The sequence below is a fragment of the Peromyscus maniculatus genome, chromosome 8 (assembly GCF_049852395.1).
Source record: "Peromyscus maniculatus bairdii isolate BWxNUB_F1_BW_parent chromosome 8, HU_Pman_BW_mat_3.1, whole genome shotgun sequence".
NCBI lineage: Eukaryota > Metazoa > Chordata > Mammalia > Rodentia > Cricetidae > Peromyscus > Peromyscus maniculatus.
Window position 1 is genome coordinate 106,902,466 of NC_134859.1, and position 21,783 is coordinate 106,924,248.

General features: G+C 53.2%; 1 protein-coding gene across 3 annotated transcripts in view; it reads right to left on the bottom strand.

Moving 5' to 3' along the window:
• The window catches only part of Tbc1d16 (TBC1 domain family member 16), an 80,095-nt gene that overhangs the window by 24,399 nt on the left and 33,913 nt on the right, over positions 1–21,783 (bottom strand). Inside the window, exon 1 of one of the 3 annotated variants that reach the window (XM_076543873.1) lies at positions 9,812–9,858. The exons of the other annotated variants lie outside the window; for them this stretch is intronic. Within the exon in view, the coding sequence (XP_076399988.1) occupies positions 9,812–9,843 (32 nt within the window). The 5' untranslated portion in view covers positions 9,844–9,858. Of the gene's footprint in view, positions 1–9,811; positions 9,859–21,783 lie in introns of those variants that run through there. 3 annotated transcript variants of the gene reach the window in all.

Sequence of the window (21,783 nt, forward strand, 5' to 3'; positions counted from 1 at the left end):
GGAGGTAGACATCAGGAGGCAGTCCTCCAGTATCACTCACCATCTTAGTTTTGGAGACAGTCGCTCGCTGAACCTAAGCTTACCAACTGGCTACAAGAGCTGGCTGGCCAGGGAACTCCCATCTCTGCCTCTTCTGGGCTGGGTTACAGATACGCGTGACGATACCTGATTTGGACTTAGGTCCCCATGCTCGCAAAGCAAGCACTTTACTGACAAGAAACTGAAAAGTGTCACCCACAGGATGGAAGTGGGGACTGGGGCCAGCAGGTGTGCCCAAGCACGTGGCTGCCAGTTGCCAGAAACGGGGCACAGACAAGTGTCCACGGGTGGAAAGCAAACGGACAGAATACAGTGTGTGGGGCTGGGGCTCGGGTAACGGCACTGGCCTCCAAGCCTGATGAATTTGATGCCTGGGACCCGCATAATGAAAAGAGAGACCCCACCTCTGCTGGTCGTCCTCAGACACACACTGAACGTAAACAACCAACCAGAGAACAGTGAGTGATGGTTCATCCAACATCAACCTCAGGATTTACAATCACCATGGAAACACACTGCTGGGTGTGCCTACATGGGTATTTTCAGAGAGGTTTAAGCAAGGAAGGAAGGCTCACCCTGAATGTGGGCAGCCCCACCCCCAGGCTGGTGTCAAAGAATGATAAAAAGGAGAAAGTGAGCCTAGCACCAGAGCTGTGACCTGCATGGCTTTGGGCCTGACCTCACTAGGGTGACGGGGAATTGAAATGGCAGTCACAGGCACAGTAAAGCTGGGATCAAGAGGGCTGTGCCCTCTGACGGAGACCCAGCAGCAGCAGCTGGGAGACTTGAGCAGGTTTAAACACAGCACAAACCAGCGGACGGGTTAGCGGAGCCTCCTCAGGCTGCAGTCACCTGAGAAATCTGTGGTTGGTATTTTCTGCCCACACTGTCAACATCCCAACAGTGTTGCTGTTCCCCTGAGCCTGAACCGGGGAAGCCCTGCCATCCCTATGGTTCTGAGGCACTAGGGTCCTTGACATGGCCATGCTTACGTCAACCATGCACACTCCCTCGAGACTTCTGCTCCCCACACACCAGCATCCATCTCTGTCTGCTTCCTGACTGTGAACATCACGTGACCAGCAGCCCCAGGCTCCCACTGCCGTGTGGTCCCTGCTGTGATGGACTGTGCCTTCAAACTGGGAATCCAAACACACCCTTTCCCCCTTAAGTCGCTTTTGTCAGATGTGTTGCCATAGCAACGGGAGAAGGCATCACTATAGGGTACCTATACAGACACTATTTAGCCTTAAAAGAGAGGAGGTTCTGACACTTGAGATGCACCACGAGGTTGAGAGGACCAGATCCGGTGTGATGGTAACGCTCACAATTCTACTGACCGGGGGTCCCTAGAGGCACCAAACTCAGAGAGAAGCCGCAGAGTAGGGGCAGCCAGGGCCTGGGGCAGCGAGGACGAACGTTCAGTGGGGGTGGGTTCCAGCTGGGGAAGAAGAGAAAGCTCTAGAGTGGGGCCGGCTCACAGCAGCGTGTGTGAGCGCTACTTCTGGCAGTGCACGTGGAAGCAGCTAGTGCGTCTTTCGTCGTGGTGAAAAGGGGGGTGCTTTAGAGGTCCCCTTTTCTCTGCCCAAAGCACCATCCCTCACCTTCCCTCCACCTTGGCCTGGCTGTGGTCAGGCATGACACGCATGAGCAGTGGGCATGATCAACGCACAGGTGTCACAAACTGCTGCTTGGGGATGGCTGGAAGAGGAGAATGGAGAAGCAGGCACTGGGAAGAAGGCCGGCCACCTTCTCCTCCCCAGGCCTGCGAAGCTGTCTTCCTAATTCCCAGTTCAGCCTGGGTGGGGGAACCTGCGCATGCTTGGAGCACCTCCCAAGGCACTCACATTTTGGGAAAGGGATGCTTATGGGAAGCTACTCTGCTCAGCCTCTTTGGCCTTGTCTTCCCCACAGGCAGCAGGAGAGAGAAAAAGCTACTGGCCAAATTACTCAGAAGTCTCCGAACACCCAGAAAACCTAGCTCTGCCAGGAACCTGAGCTCCTGGTAGAATCTCCCTGGGCTGGATGGCTGAGCTCTTGGTGACCAAACTCTGGGCCGCAGGAATTTCTGCCAAGCCAGGTCCTCTCTGGAAGCCCTGTCTTCCAAAGGGCCTATGAAAGGGGCGCCTGACCCAACCAGGTGTTCTTGGGTGGGACAAAAGGACTGGGGACTGGAATGTTCTCTCAAGTTCCAGTCTCTGGTTTCAAAGGATCAATGAATGGCAGTGATGCGGAGGAGAGGAGACTGGAGGGCAGGGGCGAGTTCACCCGGAAGTAGAGAAGACAAAGGTTTCTTTTTAGCCTGATATGTTCTTGGCATAAGGTCCCCAATGTCCCTAAACCTGTCCCAAGCAACCCAGAAGCTGTCGCTGCAGCGCTGGGCACAGGCATGGTCCCCCGAGTCTACTCTCTGGTGACCCAAGGCTTACCATGGAACTGTTAGGGGCCGAGTGGAGACCTGGAGGAACTTCTGGGATTCGGGGTGGCAGCAGTCACCTGCCTCCCAGAAATGCCTTTCTGCAACTTTCCCTAAGGTGATGGCCAGCCAAAAGCATGGAGGACCAGCATGCACTAGCCTCACATGACTGGCTAGCCCACCATGGGCAGCCACCAACGTGGACCTTACTATCTGTACCCTGGAGTGACGGCCATAATGGAGAATGACCAGCGCTCACAGAAGAGAGCCTTCCCAGGCTTAATCCGTCCCTCCTACCGCCGCCGCCGCCACCGCCGCCGCCGCATTAGGACACTTGCTGTCAGACAGGGAAACTGAGGCCCTGGCTCCCACATTCTGTGTCCTTTGGGGCTGGCTCTGGTCAGGAAGCCAATGAAAATGTGGGAAGAAGAACTGGTTAGACAAAAGGAGGCAGGTGAGGTGGGCTCAGAGCGGTGAGGAATGTGGGCAGCGGTGAGGAATGTGGGCAGCGGTGAGGAATGTGGGCAGCGGTGAGGAATGTGGGCAGTGTGGTTCCTGGGAGAGGAGCAGCAAGGTCCTAGCTAGTTCTAGGTCAGCCTGATACCATCTAGTTATTTGGGAAAAGGGAATCTCAACTGAGAAAATTCCCTCATCAGATCGGCCTGTGTGCAACCCCGTGTGAGGCATTTTCTTGATTAATGATTGATGTGGGAGGGTCCAGCTCACTGTGGGTGGCGCAACCCCTAGGCAGGTGGTCCTGGGTTACATAATAACGCAGGCTGGGCACGCCACAGGGAACAAGCCAGTAAGTGGTGTTCCTCCATGGCTTCTGTTTTAGTTCCTGCCTTGAGTTCCCTCTGTAATGGGTAGTAATGTGGAAGTGTAAGCCAAATAAACCCTTTTCCTCTCCAAGTCACTCTTGGCTATGGTATTTACCACAGCCGCAGAAAACCTGACTAGAACAAGCAACATCATGTGCTCACGTCTTCCCAATGAAGGTGAGTCTCGTGCAAACACCAGCTTAGGAAACTGAGGCTAGAGCAGCAGGGATGGAACAGGCCCTGCTGGACCACAGATCGCCCCTCCCAGGGCAAGCTGGTGAGGCAGGGAGATGGCCCAAGTTTTACTTAATTCTTTCTTCTGACAGGGTCTTTCCACCCATCAGCTGATGGCCTGGCTGCCCGAGGGAGAGAGGCAGAAGCCAGAGGGTCCTCAGCAGAAAGAAAACACCTGATATTTAATCCAAGAGTGGGTTTTAAAAACGATGATTTTAATTTTCCCCGTGTCTGTGTGGTTAGCCTCTTCATATGTACATACACCACAAGTGCTCCTGGTGACCCTGGAGGCCAGAATAGAGTGTCAGTCCCCCGGGACTGGAACTGTGGACAGTCATGAGCTGCTGTGGGCAAAGAATGGAACCAGGGTCCTCTCAAGTGCACTTAACCTCTGAGCCATCTCTCTACCCCCCCCCCCAAACCTTTCTGAGCCAGGGTTTAATATAGCTCAGGCTGGCCTTAAACTTGTGATCCTCCTGCCTCTGCCTCCTGACTACTGGGATTAAAGGGGTGTTCCCACATGCTCAGCAGCCTAGGTGTTTCTGCTGCCGATAAATTCACTCTTTTTGTTTGTTTCTGAGACAGACAGGGTTTCTCTGTGTAGCCTTGGCTGTCCTGGAACTCACAGAGATCCACTTGCCTCTGCTTCCCGAGTTCTCAGATTAAAGGCGTGTGCCACCACCGACTGGCTGATAAACTCACTCTCGATGCTCCACCTGCTGGAATATTCTGGCTTGACCTAGCTCATCTGACTTCTTCCCCAACACGCAGAGCCTGGCTGGGTCCCACACTGCAAGCTTCTCTGAATTCCTACCTGCACATGGACCCTCTGTGACCCCTCTGTGACCCCTCCTTTACCAGGTGAAGGCACCAAGCCCCAAGGCCTTGGGAGACAGTCCCCAGTGTGTTCCATGTGCAGGCCTCAATCAGAAGAGGCTGAGATGGTGGAGTTGCTGGGATGCGCAGAGCTGGCAGTGAGCCCTCCACCCTGGGGTCCCCTTCTCACTCTGACTTTGACACCCTCCCTGGTGTCTCTGCCATTCACTGAGGGGTCCCGCTCCCCCAGGCCAGGATGGCATCTTCAACATTATATAAATTTAGCTCCAAAAGCCTGGCATAAGGGGGCATGGAGAGAGGAAAGGTTGGTCTCTTGGTGACACAGGGAAGGGTGCTGAGTCTTGGCAGCTCTATGGTTCCGGTTAGACTCCAGGCTCTAACAGTTTCAAAAATGCACACAAAGCCAAGCTAACCATTCCAAGCAAAACTGAAGACTGTCAGCTGTAATTAACATCACACACGCGCACACACACACACACACACACACACACACACACACACACACACACAGGAGCAGTGGATCAATCCACCCACTGGGCTAGGCCCTGCAGCTTTCTGCTGACCAGTCCCTCGCTACGGTGGCTGCTGAGTGCTCAGCCAGCCATACCCAGGAGGACAATCAGTGCAGCTCCCAGGACAGCAGGTCAGAGCAATAAACCTCTGCTGCCATGGTGGGGTTTGCATGCTTTCCAGGGCCTCAGTGCTAGGAAGTCCCAAGGGAACCCTGTGCCGCTTGGCTTGCGATGTCATTTCTGACAAGTGGAGACAGGAGCAATCTGCGAGAAGCCGGCCTGATTCTGCCACTTCAGCCCTTAGACCCTTCCACGGTCCAGCCTGGAGAGCCACCCGGCTATCCCAGGCAGGATGGCTGCAGGAAGAGAGGATGAGTGGGAATAAATCACAGCTCTTTACAGGATGTCGCGCTCTGGGAGTGAAGCTGCGGCAGCCGGCAGAACAGCATCCCAGCTCCAGCGATTACCGTGACACCACGTGGGCACGCGCGGGGCTAATTATGAAAGGTGTAAATCACAGACGGGGAGAGACAGGCACATCACTCAGGTTTATTGCCCACACCGTTTAGGAAAAGATAACCGGGCCGGCCTGCCTTCCCCTTGCCAGCCCAGCTGTAGGGTGGGTGGGTGGACGGTGGGGAGGGCTGTGCCTTCATCTGCAATGGAGGAGAGAGAAAAACTGCCATCCTCTCGGGTACCGTTTTTATTTAAATCTTTCCTTAGTCCAGTCGCGTGACCTCACCCATTCCCCAGGAAAACGAAGAAACATTTCATTCAACATACCCAGTGTGCTTCTGGTTTGTGGGCCACACATGTGTCACTGCAGGCCCCGCCATCCACACGAGATGCTGTCGTGGCTATTAACTGGCATCATTCATTACAGGCTAGAGACCAGCATGGCAGGAATCATTTGCTTTTTCTTTTCCCTTAAGGCATTTGCAAATATGCTTGGAGGCTAAGAGACGCCAGTGCCTCTAATAAATAAAGCAAAATAATTAATAGCCCGCTTGGTCTGGAGACTGTCCCCACAGCTCCTTCGCTGGGTGGTTGAGTTCCCACCTCATCTCTGGAATATGCTAAGTTCCTGACTATATGGCACCATCATTCTGAGCTCAAAAAATCAGGCTGTTGAGATGGCAGGTAAAGGTGATTACCACCAAGCCTGAAGACCCAAGTTCGATCCCCAGAACTCACACTGTAGAAGAGGAGAACGGACTAAATTTGTCCTCTGACCTCTGTGTGTGTACCTGGGGCATGCACACTCCCTCTCTCCACCCTAACATGAGATAAAATTGTTTTCAAAAGAGTGAAAAGTCAAGTTGAACAGCTCCAATTTTACAGAAATTATCACGGACAAGCATTTATTTCTGAACTTATATGCTCTTGTGGGCTCTGTGTGCACAGCCCAGGTGTTCACAATGACACTGAGGACATTTTGTGTGACACACAAAAAAAAATGAGAAATGGGACACATTTTATCGTGAGTCAGTCCTTGGGTAAGGTGGACTGATGAAGCCCCTCCTGGTGGTACCTGGTGCTGGTCAGCCAGAGAAAGCCAAGAACACAAGGGGATGAGGGAGACCTCATGCTTCCGAGCCTGTGGCATCCTCAGGGTCACTATCATGAAGACTTTTGAAATGAAGCCACACACCTGTCAAGACCTGGCTGTCAGTGTCACATGCCAGGACAGGGTGGGAGGAGAGGGCAGGAGAGAGGGCAGATGCTGATGTCACAAACAGGCCAATGCATGGTGTCCTGCGGTCTCTGCAGGACCAAAAACTCAGAAATTACCTAGAGGCTCTGGGCCCACAGCGGTGTTCTGCTATAGCATCAGGAATAGCACCCAATGGATGATCTGTTAGCCCCAAATCACACCATCTCACTCAGACCAGGAGAGGACCCTAGTACCTCTTCACACCCAGTGAGGGGCTTACCCTGGCTGGTACACCCACCAGCAGTGAAGCCCAGAGAACAGACACACAGCCACCAGGCTGATGCGGCCAAGGTTGTGAGTGGCCCACACAGGTCACTGTGTTCTGCATACCAGCTCTGCAGGGGGCTCCTGCATCTCCCCAGACCAGGCCACAGAGTTGAACTCCCTATGTCAGTGACTCTGGCCTGGAGGCTCCTGGGAACCTCTATGGCCTCCAAGTGGGTTCCATTGCTTCGCAGAAACGACTAATCACCACCCAGGCTGGTAGTTTCCCAACTTTTTGTGACGTTCCCCTAGGCAATTTAAAAATGGTATGAATACTAATAATAATTTGACTAAATTTAGGTGCTCCCCTTAGGCACTGATTAAATTTCATGAACTCTTTTTCAGGTGCTCAGCCCAAATTCCCCCCTCTTTCTCTGTTTCAGTCAAACTGGGGACTTGCTGACCGTCCTGCAGGGTGAGTGAATTCCACCCAGTGGGCAGAGCGCTCCTTCCCAGGCAACACCACCAAGAGAGTCTGGGGTAAACAGTGCAGTCAGAGTGTAGGATGCGTGGCCAGGGCCAGGAGACCCAGGTTTGTTCAAGTAAAGAGCATGCGGTCCCGGAGCCTGCAGGTGCCAAAGGACTTGAAGGTTACCAGGGGGATCTGTTGGTGTCCATGTGAGGGGAAGAACTAGCTGGGACTCTCTCGGAGGGAGGAAGAGGGACTAGAAGCCAGAACCTTCTGGATTCTAGGCATCAGGACTTTGGACACTCCTTAGCTAGCCTAGATCCACAGGAACCACCTCCAGGGGCTTTCAAGGCTGAGACAACCAGGCCTCACTGGCTCATTTCAACACATCTTGACTTCCCAGTGACACATTTGCCCCTGTCCAACTGGGACCCTGGGGGTTGACCTTGAGTATACCTAGGGATGACCTGGACCTTCAGGTGCCAAGACAGGTATGACAGGACCCAAGGTGGCCTAGGGGGCTGTGGTCTGCCACGTCCATCCCTGAAGTGCCAGCAACCCCTAGAGTCCTGTTTTCTGGATGGGTCACCAGCTGTTTATTTACGGCCCTTCTTTCTTCCCTCCCTCCACCCTCCTGTTTCCTACACAGTGCTGGGGGTGTGGCCAGGGCTCCCCCGGGCTCCCCCGGGCTCCTCAGCTGTCTTGGAGATTCTACTGCTGTGCTAAAACACCATGATCAAAGGCACTCATGAAAGAAAGCATGTAAGTGGGCTTACTGTCTAGAGGGTCAGAGTCTGTGACAGCAAAGAGAATCACGGCAGCAAGAACAGCTGGAAGTTCAGAATTTGATCCACAAGCAGGAGGCAGAGAACACACTGGGAACGGCGCCAGCCTTGACACCTCATAACCCACCCCAGTGACACTCCTCCACCAACAAGGCCGCACCTCCTAATCCTTCTCAAACAGTTCCAGCGACTGGGGACACCAAGCATTCAAACATATGAACCTGTGTGGGACATTCTCATTCAGAGCCCCACATTAGCCAAGTGCTCTACCACTGAGCTACCCTCCCAGTCCCCTACCTCCACTGCCTTTTAAAAGTTCTTTTTATTTTTATTTTGAGATGCCGGAGTCTCAGTAAGTTTTCTGAGCTACCCAGGATTCAAACTTGCAATCCTCCTCCTCTACCTCCTGAGTAGCTGAGGTTATGTGAGTGTCATTGTGCCTGGCTCATGCTCCTTTCAATTCCACTCACACAACTGGGCAAGTTAAATCTTTCACAGACCACCTATGCACGAAGCAGATAAGAATGACCCCAGTCAGGAGCCTTTCTTCCTCCTCCTGCATCCCTGGGTTGGTTTCAGGACAGACACCATCACCAGGCACTGAGACACTGCTTGACTTGGCTCAGAACATTTGGGAGCAACCAAGACAGGGTCATGACTAATAGAACATTCTTAGAGAAAGACAGCTGTGTGACAGCCAGGGTAGTTCCCAGCAGGCTGGCTCCTGGGCAGTCTGGTCGCTCCAGCTCAGAGTGTCCCTGCAATGTGTCCAGAGAAGCAATTCTATGCCAGGGGCTCTGGCAGCCGGGGACAAGGTGGGCACCTGTCTTTCTTGGACACAGATGCCCCAAAAGGAGACAGCGATCGAGACACAAGTAGGAACATATTCAGAACTGTCAGTTGTAAAGAAATGCAAAGGAAGCCGGGTACCACCTGTCATTTCAGCAATGGAGGGACTGGGGCAGGGAAGCTGTGAGTCCAGCTGACTGCGATATATCACGAAACTCTGTTTCAGAAACAGATAAAACAAAAAAGAAGCACAAATAACTTTTTACCCACTATCTAAGCACAGATGAGCAGAAGTCATGCTGGGGGGTCTACCACAAGACGAGCAGCTCCTAGCCCTGGAAGGCATGAAGCAGCCACAACTTGCTGCATCTCGGTTGTCACGGGGTCCATGTGCTCACAGTCACCAAGACAGACGCTTGAGAGTATGTGGCCTGAAGCTCATGGACTCCTGCCTTGCTGTCACTGGGCTTTGGCCTGACTGGGCCCCACCCTTCTATCTTCTCCAGCAGCAGCAGAGCACAGGGCTCTGCAGGACACGCAAGCCCAGCACACACATGTGAATGCACAAAGGCATCAGAGAAAAGAGCAACAGGACAGCATCGCCCCGCGTCACCACGAGATTGCTTCAGGCGGCATATCCAGGATGCTGCCCTCAGATGCTGGTTTAAAACCTTCACAACAGATAACCTCTCCCTACACACACACACACACCAGATGCTGCTTCCCTATACAGTTACCTTGGGCGTGTGGTCATGGCTGTATAAATACACAGAGCCTGTGTGCACACAGGAGCTTGTGTGTGCCTTTGTGAGGTGTTATCTATTAAAGCTTCAGATGCATTCACAGGCTGTGTCATATCTTCACGCACATCTGCACTTCTCCACAGCCAGGACTCAAACTGCTCACAGTTACCTGGCAACCGTCTCAGACTAGGCTGGAAGTGCCCTGCCCTGGCCTGTGTCTCTGGAAACCACGAGAGGAAGAATCTTACCTGTGGGCAAGCTCCAACACAAACGTGGCCATCAAAGACAAGCAAAGAGCAGGAAGCTACTGGGTACCCGCAGAAAGGGCGTGGTCAAGCTGAACGCCACACAGTGAGATGCTACGTAGACACGAAAAATGACATCCAGAGAGAAGACAAATGGCATGGGGAGAATTCCTGACAGAGCATGACTGGAATACCACAGGACAGAGCCCCATGGTCCCAGGGGAGTGATATGATCACCATGAAAAACAATGGACATGCTCATGGGTTCTGTGGTGTGGGATCCAGGTGTTACGGTTCCAGGCACAGCCCCTCAGAGGGACTGCTCACGTCCTCCTGCACCACATGCCTGTGTGAGAATTATCACAGTGGAAACACACACACACACACACACACACACACACACACACACACACAGTGGGTGGGGCTGGGGAGACGGCTCAGTTAGCAAGGCGCTTGCCCACATGAGCATGACGACCTGTATCCTGATCTCAGCAACCATGCAAAGTGACAGGTGGTGTAGCACGAAGACACAGGAGGGTCCCTGGAGCTTATTAGTCAGCCTCGCTGAATCAGTGAGCTCCAGCTTCAGTGGGAGACCCTGCCTTACTTAATAATTAAGATGGAGGCGCGGGGAGACGGGCTGAGTCAGTAAAATGCCTGCTGGGAAAGCAGGAGAACTGGAGTCGGGAGCCTTAGAATCCAGGTAGAAGGCCAGACATGGCAGCACATGTCTGCATCCCAGCCTTGGCAGGCCTGGAGACAGGGGCATCCCTGAAGCACACTGGCCAGCCAGCCCACCCAACTGCTGAGCTTTAGGTTCAGTGAGAGACCCTGTCTCATTGTGCGAGGGGCAATACAAAGACAGAGGGCAACAGAGGATGACGCCAGGTTTGGACCTCTGGTCTCACACAGACATGTGCGTGCATGTACCTGTATACCCATACACTATGCACCACATATATACACACCTATACACATATCACACACATTTACACACACACACACACACACACACACACACACACACACACACACCAAAGCCATCAACCCATAATATCAACAGGAAGCTAAAACAATGAGCCAATGTCACATCACGTAGAGGCTGGCCCTGAACTTCTGGTCCTCCTGTGGACTGACTGGGGTTGCCCGTCTGCACCACCATACCCGGTTTGCCTTTCGCGGTGTTGGAGTGGAACCTAGGGTTTCAGGCATGGTAGGCAAGCACTCTGTTAACTGAGCAACACCACGAGCCCTGTAACCTTATTCTTAACAGAAAACAGAACCAGGCTCGATAGCCCAGTACTTGCCACTAGCCACCCATCCCGGCTGCCGCCAGACCTTCAGAATTTTCTGTCTTCAGATGCTGAACAAATTTCTGTGGCAGTGACATGGTGTTTTTTCCCTGGGCCACCTGAACAAAGGACCACAGCCAGGGAGCTGACAGAGATATAAAGGTGCCTCTGCTGATCTAGGAAGGCCCTTGCTGCCATCTCGGCTTCCCGATGCTCACAGGCAGCGCTCAGCGTGCTCCTTAACTCACAGGGGCAGGGCTCAAGTCTCCCTATGTCTACATGTTCGTTTGTATCCTGTGAGGACAAGCTCTGAGCTCAGGCCCACTTCCATCCAGGATGATCTCATCTTCCTCTTTCTTTGACCATTATCAGCAAGGGTCCAATTTCAAAAGATGGTCACACTCAGAGGCTGTGGCTGGCTGTGCATTTGGGAGGGAGGCTATCCCACCCACTGGACAGAGGAAGTGAAGACTTATTTGATGTCTCCACCTTGGTTCCAGGAAGTGATGGGGACAGTCCTAGTTTGGTACAGGTCAGTCTGTCTGCTGTGCCAGGTGAGCACCTCCCCTTCTCCCTGCTAGGGAACACCCATCTCACGCCCTGGGATCGTGCTCTGGCTAAGAAGCCAGCAGACCAATGTCCTTGCGGAAGCCGTCTTTCATTGACCTCCGTTCCCTCTCAAACACACGTTTCCCGTTGTAAACTGTGCTAAATGCTATTTAGTAGCTAATTAACTTTCCTGTGAAGACCTCTCTAATTGCATGCTCTCCCCGGCTCTGCCTGTGTCCTGGGGGACCCCAAGCTGTCCAGGGGCATTTGTTCTGCCTGCTCCCACCTTCCCGGTGCAACTTCCAGCCTGACAACAAACTGCCAATCAAGGCTGCGGAGGTCGAGGGGGACCAAATTAGGTGCCCTCCACTACTGCCAAACTTGCTTGTCAAAGCTTAATTTAAATAAGAAAGCAAAAAGGTTATGAAAAATAATTTTCCCCAGCGAAACTCTTTGCCAGGCAGCAGGATAGCATCCCTTGCTCCCTGGAACTGCGGATTCCTCTCTGAAACATTCAGCTGAATCCATTTCTATTTTGACCGTGCCTGAGCCTGCCATCCGTCATAGGGAGAGAGATAATCAGAAAATAAAAGGCTTTGATTAGCCCTTGCATACATCACTGGCGTGCCAATTAGGGCGCAGTCCCCATGCATGGGAGGCAGGATGTGGCAAAGGTAGGCGTTGTCTGCTCCACATCCCCCCTGCTCTGGGCCGAGAACCACCCTGGGCTTGGTTCACAGTTCCCAGATTTTATTTCTAGGACAGTCAGACATAATGGTCTTCATAGCAAGTCAATACTTGCTCCATCAAGGCCAGACAGTCTATGATCATTGCTGAGACAGAAGCCCAACCCAAGCAGAGAACGCCGCCGAGCGAAGTCCTCAGCCCTCATCACCAGCGCCACCATGCGGGTTACACCACCCCTGGATGTCCTCTGCAGAGAAACAGTGTAACCTCGCCTTCCTGCCCCAGGATCCTTCTTTAGTGAGAACAAAAGACAGACAGAGACAAACCTACTCTTGCCGAAGCTGCAGCTAGCCTGGCCTTTGAAAGATGAATGCAAGGGTGTATCCACCGCAGTTCCTGGCCTCCTAGAAAAAGCAGAGCCACCGTGGTGGGAGCATGGCTTCCACCGCAGAAAGCAGCATGCTGGTGGGCTCTCGGCTCCCAGAGACGGTTCAGCAAGCCTGACCTCCTTGGAAGGTACAGTTGCCTGAATCCAGTGCAGAGCTCCCTGGTGCTGGGGGGGCGGGGGGTGGCGGGAAGGGCAGCAATGGGAGCGGCATGGCCTGTCACACCTGTGGGAGAGTCTGGACTTGGAGGTCTTAGCTCTCATACTGACTGACTGGCCTCCCTCCCCAAGGTGGCCGGCTCCAGAGGTGACTGGGATGTATTGTGTTTTAACAAAGAGGTTTCAAACTTGGGTGCCCCCCCCACTGCCAAAAGATCAAGAGTTAATGGGAAGTGAGACCTGCCCAGAACAGATGCCTCCTGAAGAACTGATGGCTGGCCAGGGCCAGGGCCAGCTTCCTGGACACAATCCCAACCCCAACTAACGGAAGACTCATTCCAGGACACGGAGATAGGAAGCAGGGAACAAGTAGGACTTTAAGGATTTTTTTTTTTTTCATTTTCATTTTGGTTGTTTGAGACAAGGTCTTATGTAGCCCAGGCTAGCTTCAAAGCCACTATGTAGCCAAGGATGATTTTGAACTCCCGATCTTCCTGTCTCTCCCCCCTGAGCACCAGAGTTACAGGTGTGCAATACCACATCAGGTTTTTTTTTAGTACTGGGGCTGGAACCCAGGACTTCCTGAATGCTAGGTAAGCTACCAACTCAGCCACATCCCCAGCCCAAGCGCCACTCTTGAAAACAAAGGAGATGTGAGCAGGACTTTTCCTGGAATGGGACCCAACTCTTCTTGAGGATGAAGGCTGTGGGGTGGGGTCTGTCCTTTCAGCTCTATGACACAGTCTGGCTCTGAGAGCTTCCCAGAGCCAGAACTCAGGGGAGAGGGACCCAGGCCAGGACCTGGGTGAGTTCTGCAGGGCTCAGAATCCTGGGCACACAACTGTAGACTTGAAGGCTAATGCGGAACCTTCACTGTTCACACAGCTTTAAACAACAATTTTGTGTGCCCTGTGGGGAGGAGCACAGGGTGGGGACGAGCATGGGGTGGCTCAGTGGCTTGGTAGCCTTGTGGCTGGCTGTAAGACTTACTGCCTGTGAGAAACCAGGAGGGGAGAATCTCAAATCTGGAAGAACTGGATTGCCCAGCAACCCCAGGCAAGGTTTAGAAAAACAAACCAGGAAAACAGTAGAGAAGGATGACCAGGAACTGAGTACTTTCTTCTCAGTCAAACACAACACTGTGTGTGTGGTATGCACATGTGTTCCTGTGTGTGTGGAAGTCAGAGGTCAACATGAGATGTGTTTCTCCCTTGCTCTCCACCTTATTCTTAATTTGTTTTTATTTAAAGATTTTATTTTATTTTTAAGTATATGGATGTATCTGTGCAGGGTATATGCGCATGGCTGCAGATACTCTTGGAGGCCAGCAGAGGGTGACACATCCCCTGAGGTAGGAGTTATACAGACAGTTGCGAGTCACCCAAACATAGGATTCAGGTCCTCTGCAAAAACAGTAAATGCTCTTAACCACTGAGCTGTCTCTCAGTACAATTCACTGTTTTGTTTTGTTTTTCTAAAGACAGGGTCTCTCACTGAATCTGGAACTGCCAACTCAGCTAGACTGGCTGGCCCACCTATCTCCATATCCCCAGCGCTGTGATTACAGAGAAGCATCACCACTCCTGCTTTTATGTGGGCGCTGAGCATCCAAACTCAGGTCCTCACACTTGAGCGGCAAGCACTTTACTGAGTTACCTTCCCAGTTTTCCCTGAAACTATGTGTGTGGTGTGTATGTGTGTGTGTGTGTGTGTGTGTGGTGTGTGGTGTGTGTGTGTGTGTGTGTGTGTGTGTGTGTGTGTGTGTGTGTGTGTTCAGAAACAGCAGGGGAGGAGGCCATGCATCCTCCGGGAATATCTTTATTTATTTTGAGCCCTGTCCCAGAGCCTCCTCAGGAGGTGGCTACCCAGCCCCAGCCCCAGCCTGTGACCCTCAGCAAGCGGGCGTCTGTCCAGTCTTTCATGTCCTCCCCAAAGTCACAAAACACAAATAACACATTGCACAAACAGTTCAGCCTTGTGAGTCACACCCATGTGGATGGCCAGGCTCCTGGGCTCCAGCCACACGTATAGCTGATCTGGCCCCACTGAAAATATTCTCTGCCTGTTCTAGAGAGCTGTGAGTCAGGGCCTAACCCCAGGGATTGTTCTTTGGGGTCCTGTCTCCAAGGGGCATGGCAGCAGCAAGCTACAGATGTTATCGGGCCATTAGGTCACACACACACACACAAAAAAAAGGTGGATGAAAGTCTCCCTCTCCCTCTCTTGCTCTCTCTCTCTCTCTCTCTCTCTCTCTCTGAAAGTGTGTACGTCTCTGTGTGAGTGCACACACGTGTATGTGAAACACAGGGAGAGCCCACTCCCTCAAGATCCAACACCTTCAGCCTGTGGCCAAGGAGAAACCATTAAACCAAGAGAAGAGGAAAGAGTTTGGGTGACCAGGCAAACTCCACGAAGGCCCCAGCACCTTTCACTCCAGAGATCCCAGGATTACTCAACACCTGGAGTCAAGTGGGACCCAAGGTGCTGCCTGAGAGGCGACAGCCTCACCACAGCCCACTCTAGTCACTCAGAGAGACAGTGGGGAAGCTGGGCGGGGTTTCAGAGTCAGCCTGTGCGGCCATCACCATCAAGAAAACAAGCGATAAGCTCCAAGTGAACACCACACTGGGCTCCGACGTTCTGACCTGCTGCAGGGGAAATGTAGTCTTTCCCTCTTCCCAATGCTCCCAGTGGCCCAGAGCCCCTTCGCCTTTAACCGTTGTGATCTGTGCTGCTAAGATCACGGGCTCTATAAACAGTCACTCCTCTGTGTCTGTGGGTATTGGTTCCACGACCCCCATGGATCCCAAATTCCCAGATGCTCAGGTCTCTCAAACAAAATGTCACAGTGATGCATAGAATGCACACACCCCCTCCTGTGTGCTTTAAGTCACCCATAGATTACCAATACCACGCCATGCAATGTAAATGCTGGGTAAACAGTCATCACACTTAGGCGTTAGTGACAAGAAAAACGTCCACATGTGTTCAGTACCGGCACATTCTTCTTCCCCTGGGAATTTTTGATCTGTGGTTGGTTGTATCGGAGGACACAGAATCCACGAGGACACAGAGGGCCGACTGTGCTGCCCCTGTGGGTGGGCTGCCTCCGTCATTTGCCGACCTGCAAGCCTCTTTGAGCACCATCTACAGGACGGCCCTTGTCACAGCTGTGACAACATGCTGAGCCAGCCAAGGTCTCTGGCTCCCAGGAATAATGACCCTGAGGACCCAACTGGACTGATGGAGACTGTGAGCTGTCCCAGCAGCCTCAAGGGCCTTACAGGGAGGTGTGGGGTGATCTGGGGCCTGTGCCCACCAAATGCAAGGATTACACTAAGGATAGACTGTCACTCAGGCTTTGGACACACAGATCAAATGTGTCTGGACGGCTTTGAGAAGGTGGAGACGGTTGGACACCAGCCCAGGACTGTGGCTCCACTCACTGCCTCTAACCTTGCCAGTTACCACCACAGTCTTGCAGACTCGTCTGATGGCTTCTTGGGCAGCCCTGGCTCACATGCCCACAGAGCCTGCTGGCCTGGCTGCTGACTCAGGAGCCAAGACACAGGAGCTCTCATTTCAACACATATGAACGCTGGAGCTTTAAAGGGGCTGAGACCTACCCTCCCTAGCCTCATCAGAGAGTATGGAAAAAAATTACTAGGTACAAAGGGTGGAGAGGGGAACTCATGTGGTCTTAAAATCACGCGCCTACACAGGCCCTCCCCATCATTCCACTCAGGATCCCCAAAGCAATAGCTTAGGGATCCAGCTCTGTGGGGTGCCTGAGGCCCAGAGGTCATCTTTGGAGAACTGGGGCCTCAGGCCCATGAGCTGTCTCCCCCAGCGTAGGCCTTCTGCCCAGCATCCACACCCAGAAACCGGGATCCTGTTTCCAAGTTCTCAGAAGGTGATGGGAGAGGCTATTTTTCTAAGTTCACAAAAGCAGAGAAAGCATCATCCCTAACCTCTCAGGTTCTGAAAGCTCTCAGTGGGGCCCAGGGAAGGACCAGACCCAGAGGGAACATGTTACACGAGTGTCTCCACGTACCCTCAGGTGTGCACAGCGGGGTAGTGGTGGGTCAGGCTGGGTGCCCACCCTATCGCTTTTCCCTCTGAGGATATTGCCAAGTACTAGCTGGATCTGCCCTTGGCTGGAGGCCAGGGGCCTTCAGTGTGATTCCCCAGTGCCTCAAGTTCAAGAGCAATTGTTGGTCCAGAACGACCTTGGCGGGCTTAAAGGGCTTAAGGGGCAAGGCAGTTCTGGGGGCCTGGGGGAAGGTATGGGAAGGATGCATGCGGGGCTGTTACGCCTATTACCCAGTGAGCTTGACTTCGCCCTCCTGCTGTGACACAAATTCACACCCACGCTGTTGTTCAACTGCCACCACCACCTTCTCAACCCCCACCGCACCCTGGTTAAACAATTCCCTGTTCTCGGTACCCCGCCACCAATATTATGTCTGTCCTGACTCTGACGGGATCTCGCAGGAGAGAGATGACTGGTACCACACAGCATCCTCAAGGTGACGTCAGAATCTTCTTCCTCTAGAAGGCTGGATAATGAGTGTGTGTGTGTGTGTGTGTGTGTGTGTGTGTGTGTGTGTGTGTGTGTGTGTACACATGTGTGTGCATGTGTGCATGCGAGTGCGTGTGTGTGCATGGAACCCAGGGCCTTGTCAGGCATGTCAAACAAGCTCTGCCACTGAGCCCCACCCCCAGCACTAATATTCCAGGTCATGAATCCACCTACTCCTCTGTGTGGTCACATGATCTCCTTCCAACCTCCGCCTCTGGCGACTCATGCTGCTGTGAACATGGATGTCCAAGGCCAGTTGAGCCACGGCTCTTGGTCCTTTTAAATATCATTTTTTCTTCACCTCCTTCATTCTTTCCCTCCCTCCTTCCCCTCCTTCTTTCCTTATTTTCTTTTTTATTTGTTTGAAACGGGCCTGGAAGTCATTATGAACCGAGGCTGGCCGTTAACTAGTGATTCCCCTCACCCCGAGGCTGCCTCCTGAGTGCTGGGATTACAGGCCTGGACCTCCACACTGGCTCGTGTCCTTTTTACGGTGTTGTTTTGGGTTTTCTTGTCCTTGTTGTTCTGTGGTGTTGGGGAGCGAATCCATGCTAGCACATGCTAGCACTCTTTACTTTTTAAAGCTAAACCTATTTTATTTTCATGTGTTTTGGATGTGTGTGCACCACGTGTGTCCTGGCACCCACAGAGGTCAGAAGGAGGCATCAAGTCACTTTGTGGGTCCTGGGAACCGAACCCAGGTCTTCTGCAAGAGCAACAAGTGCTCTTAACTGCCAGGCCACCTCTGTAGCCCCTCCCCTGTTTCTAACACACTCTAAGGACCAGGAATCATCCGCATGATAACAACAGTAAAAGGCTGTCTGGAGGCTGAGGAGACGGCTCAGCAGGTAACATGTGCTGCTACGCTGCCATGAGGACCAGAGTACCAATCCTTAGGCCCCACACCAATGCCCGCTCTAACACCAGCATACAGCGGGGAGGATAGGATCCCTGGAGCAAGCTGGCTTAGGCTGGCTCTGGGTTCAATCGAGAAAACTGTCTCAGTATATGAGGCAGACACCCAGGGTCAACTTCGGGCCCATAAACACGTATGTGCACATATGCGCACATACACACAAAGCCAGGCACAATGACACATACCTGAAATCTCAGCATTTGGAATGCAGGAGGACCAAGAGTTCAAAGTCAACCTCAGCTACAAATCACATCTGAGGTCAACCTGGGACATGAGACCCTATCATCACAAAAAAAACAGGAGGGCGGAAAGCAGAAGGCTACAGAGTCAGCTCCAGACAGGGCACCCTTAAGTTCAGTGGGCCTGTCCTCGGGGTTCACGTGTCCACAGAAGGTAAGTAGATAGGATAGGAAGCGGGCTGTATCCACCTGGCCACCCATCCCAGGTGAGACATCAGCCACTTGCCTTTGCTTTGGGGCCAGTGGCCAAGCCAGTTTGGGACCCGTCTGGTCTCTAAAGGGGCTGTGGCTGGCTCCAAGTGGGGGTTGCTGGGACCATTTGCCACCACCCAAAGAGGAGGCAGAAGTGATAGGGAAGGTGTAGGCAGGCTGTGGTCTCAGGCCACAGCGAGGGGGCTGGCCTGGATCTGAGTGGGTCCCCACTGACCAAAACTAAGGCAGTTGCCCTGGCAACTGCTTCAGCAGGATTTCATTTGCTGCCTGCGTCATTTAGGATTCCTTAAACCAACTGCAAGAAGGAAGACACAGGAGGAAAAGGAGTGGGTGGAAGTGTCGTCAGGTGGCCAGCCCCTGCTGATCTGGGAGAAGCCTGCCATCTGCTGGGCACCCAGAGATCCCTCCAGCCGGACCTGCCAACTCCACACAATAGAATTTCTGGGGACAGTGGCTGCCTCGGCAAAGGGAGAAGGCTGAGCCTATAGTATGCAAACCCCACTGTGTGCTAAGAGAGGGCCACCATTCTAAAAGGTGCTGGGGCCCATGTGGGCCCTTTGTGGGTCGCCAGGTCCACCCTCAGCCATGGCCCCGGCCCAGCTGCTTCTCTCAGCTCCTCCTGCTTCATTTCACCCCAGGTGGGCCTGGTGGAGGCTGTGACCTCCCCTGGTGTCGCCGAGCATCACTGCTGCTCTTGGCCACCATCAGGGAGACTAATGGATGGGGATCCATGCTGGTCACAGAGCCTCACCTGCAAGGGATGCTGAGGGCCATCTTTCCCCATCTCCCAAGAGAGAAGTCTGTGACCCAAATAAAATAGTGGCCTTTGGAACTGCAAGGCCCTGAAACCCCTCGGGCAGGGGACTGTCCCCGACACCTGCCTCAGCATGGCTGCCAGGCTCAGAGGGAGACTGAGCTACCAAAAATAATCCTTGCTGTATTAAAATTTTAAAGAAGGCGGGTCCTGATGCCTTTACCATCTACCCGTGACGCCCACTTCAGAGTCGTATTCTGGCCCTGTACTTCTGTACGTCCCAGCCTCCCTCCACCCTGGATTCACACGGCTGCTTCCTTTGGTGATGGACAGCACTCAGCCTCACTCTCTACAGCGATCCCGCCTGCTGTCCCACACCCCAGCCCTCCCTCAGCATAGGTTTCTGGCTTGAGAGCTGCCCAAGAGAAACCAGCTTTCTTAAGGATTGGAAACCCGTGTCTAAAAACCACTGAAGAAGATGCAACAGAGGCGAGGTGTTTAGCTCCTGAGGAGAACCCCAATTTCCCTTCTCCTAGGACTCAAGGGTGGGGAAGGTGCTGGAACAGACACAAAGCCCACGGGGCTCCATCAAGGACTGCACGCTCACCTCAGGGCCTGGTCCAAAGCCTTTCCCAAGGGCTGTCTCGTAGGAGGGTTTGGTGCTAGCCCCATTGTGCAATGGACAGGCAGGGCTGAGACACGGCCCAGGGTTCAGCCCCAGGGCCCACCATTAGGGGCAGCTAAGGAAGATCAAAGCCTGAGGAACACTGTGTTCAAAGAGTGAGGTATGGCTGAGTGTGGCTGGGTGACTACCTACATGGTCCCTGAAACAAGTGGGCACACTCTACGGAAAGCGAGTGGTCAGCAGGAGCCCTATGGCACAGGTGCCTGGGGGACAGGAGCTGGCTCAAATAGAAGGCCCATGGGAAGGTGCCCTTGCTGAGCTGGAGAGTGAAGGCACACAGAGCAGGGGGGTGGATAAGGATACCTGCACCTCAAGACAAAAGCCCCCAGATTTCTGAGGGTTTCATCATCCATAGGTTACATTACGACAGCCAGGTTGGGTCTCTGGAGGCATGGTGTGAACTCCCTGATGCCCAATGAGGTGCCACGTCATCGCCTAAGGGTGCCTGTGACCTCGGGCTGGCCTTGATGATCAGAGCTGGTGATGCAAGAGACGGACCAACAGCTGCTGGCTCCCAGGGGCAGCTCCTGCATGCAAAGCAGCAGGCTCCGGGGAGCAGTAGGAGCCGTGCAACCAGTCAGCTAGGTTACATCAGGAACCCCAGGAGACTGTCGTGGTTGGTGGGAAGGGCAGGTTCCCAGCCCTGGCTCAGACGCCTGGGGGCGGGGGGAGGGCACCCATCTCTTGGGACACCGCCTCTTCAGCTCAGTCGTTCAGGACAGTCGCTTCCTTCCTTCCTTCCTGACCTGGCAGTTGTAATTGAAAGAGTTCAGCTGTTTGAGACCTGTCACCCTTGCTGACAACAGCCTGAGTTCAGGACAAAGCTACCCACGCAATGAGTCCACCCCACACCTCTGGAACCCAGTCCCTTGGGTAACACATTTGTAGGTGGCTTCTGGAATCTCAGCTCAGAGCTGGGAGGGGTCCGGGCTGAAGAATTTCCTATCGGGAGCAATACAGATAGGACAGCCTCTTCCTAGAAGCCATATGGCTACTAAGGACAAAGGAAGAAAAGTCTGGCAGAAGACAGGTAGGGCAGGTGAGGCAGGACCTCAACAGTACAGATCCAGACTGAACCAGAGGTCCCAAAGCCACTGGTAATGCAGGGCCCCTAGCCCCAGGCGAAGCTGGTCCCCTGAGCAGAGACACGGGTGATTCAGGGCCCTGAGCCACAGATGGCGAAGGGCCCTAGCCATAGACAAAGCAGGCCCCTAAGCCACAGATCACAAAGAGCCCCAAGCTGAGCCACGGACAATACAGAGCACTGAACAACGGACATTCCAGGGTCATGAGCCACTCCTGATACCAGGAGTACAGCAAGCCTACAGTGAACTGTATTCTGAGTTCACAGGACACAGTGAGAAGACAGAATATGAATCTTCTTTGGGTGGTCTGTATTGACCCCATACTGAACTAATACTAATCTGAATACCTGGGTAGTTTCAAATTTTCAAAGTTTCAAACAACATAGCAATGCGCTGTGAGATTGTGTCTCTTAGAAACGTCAGAAGCTA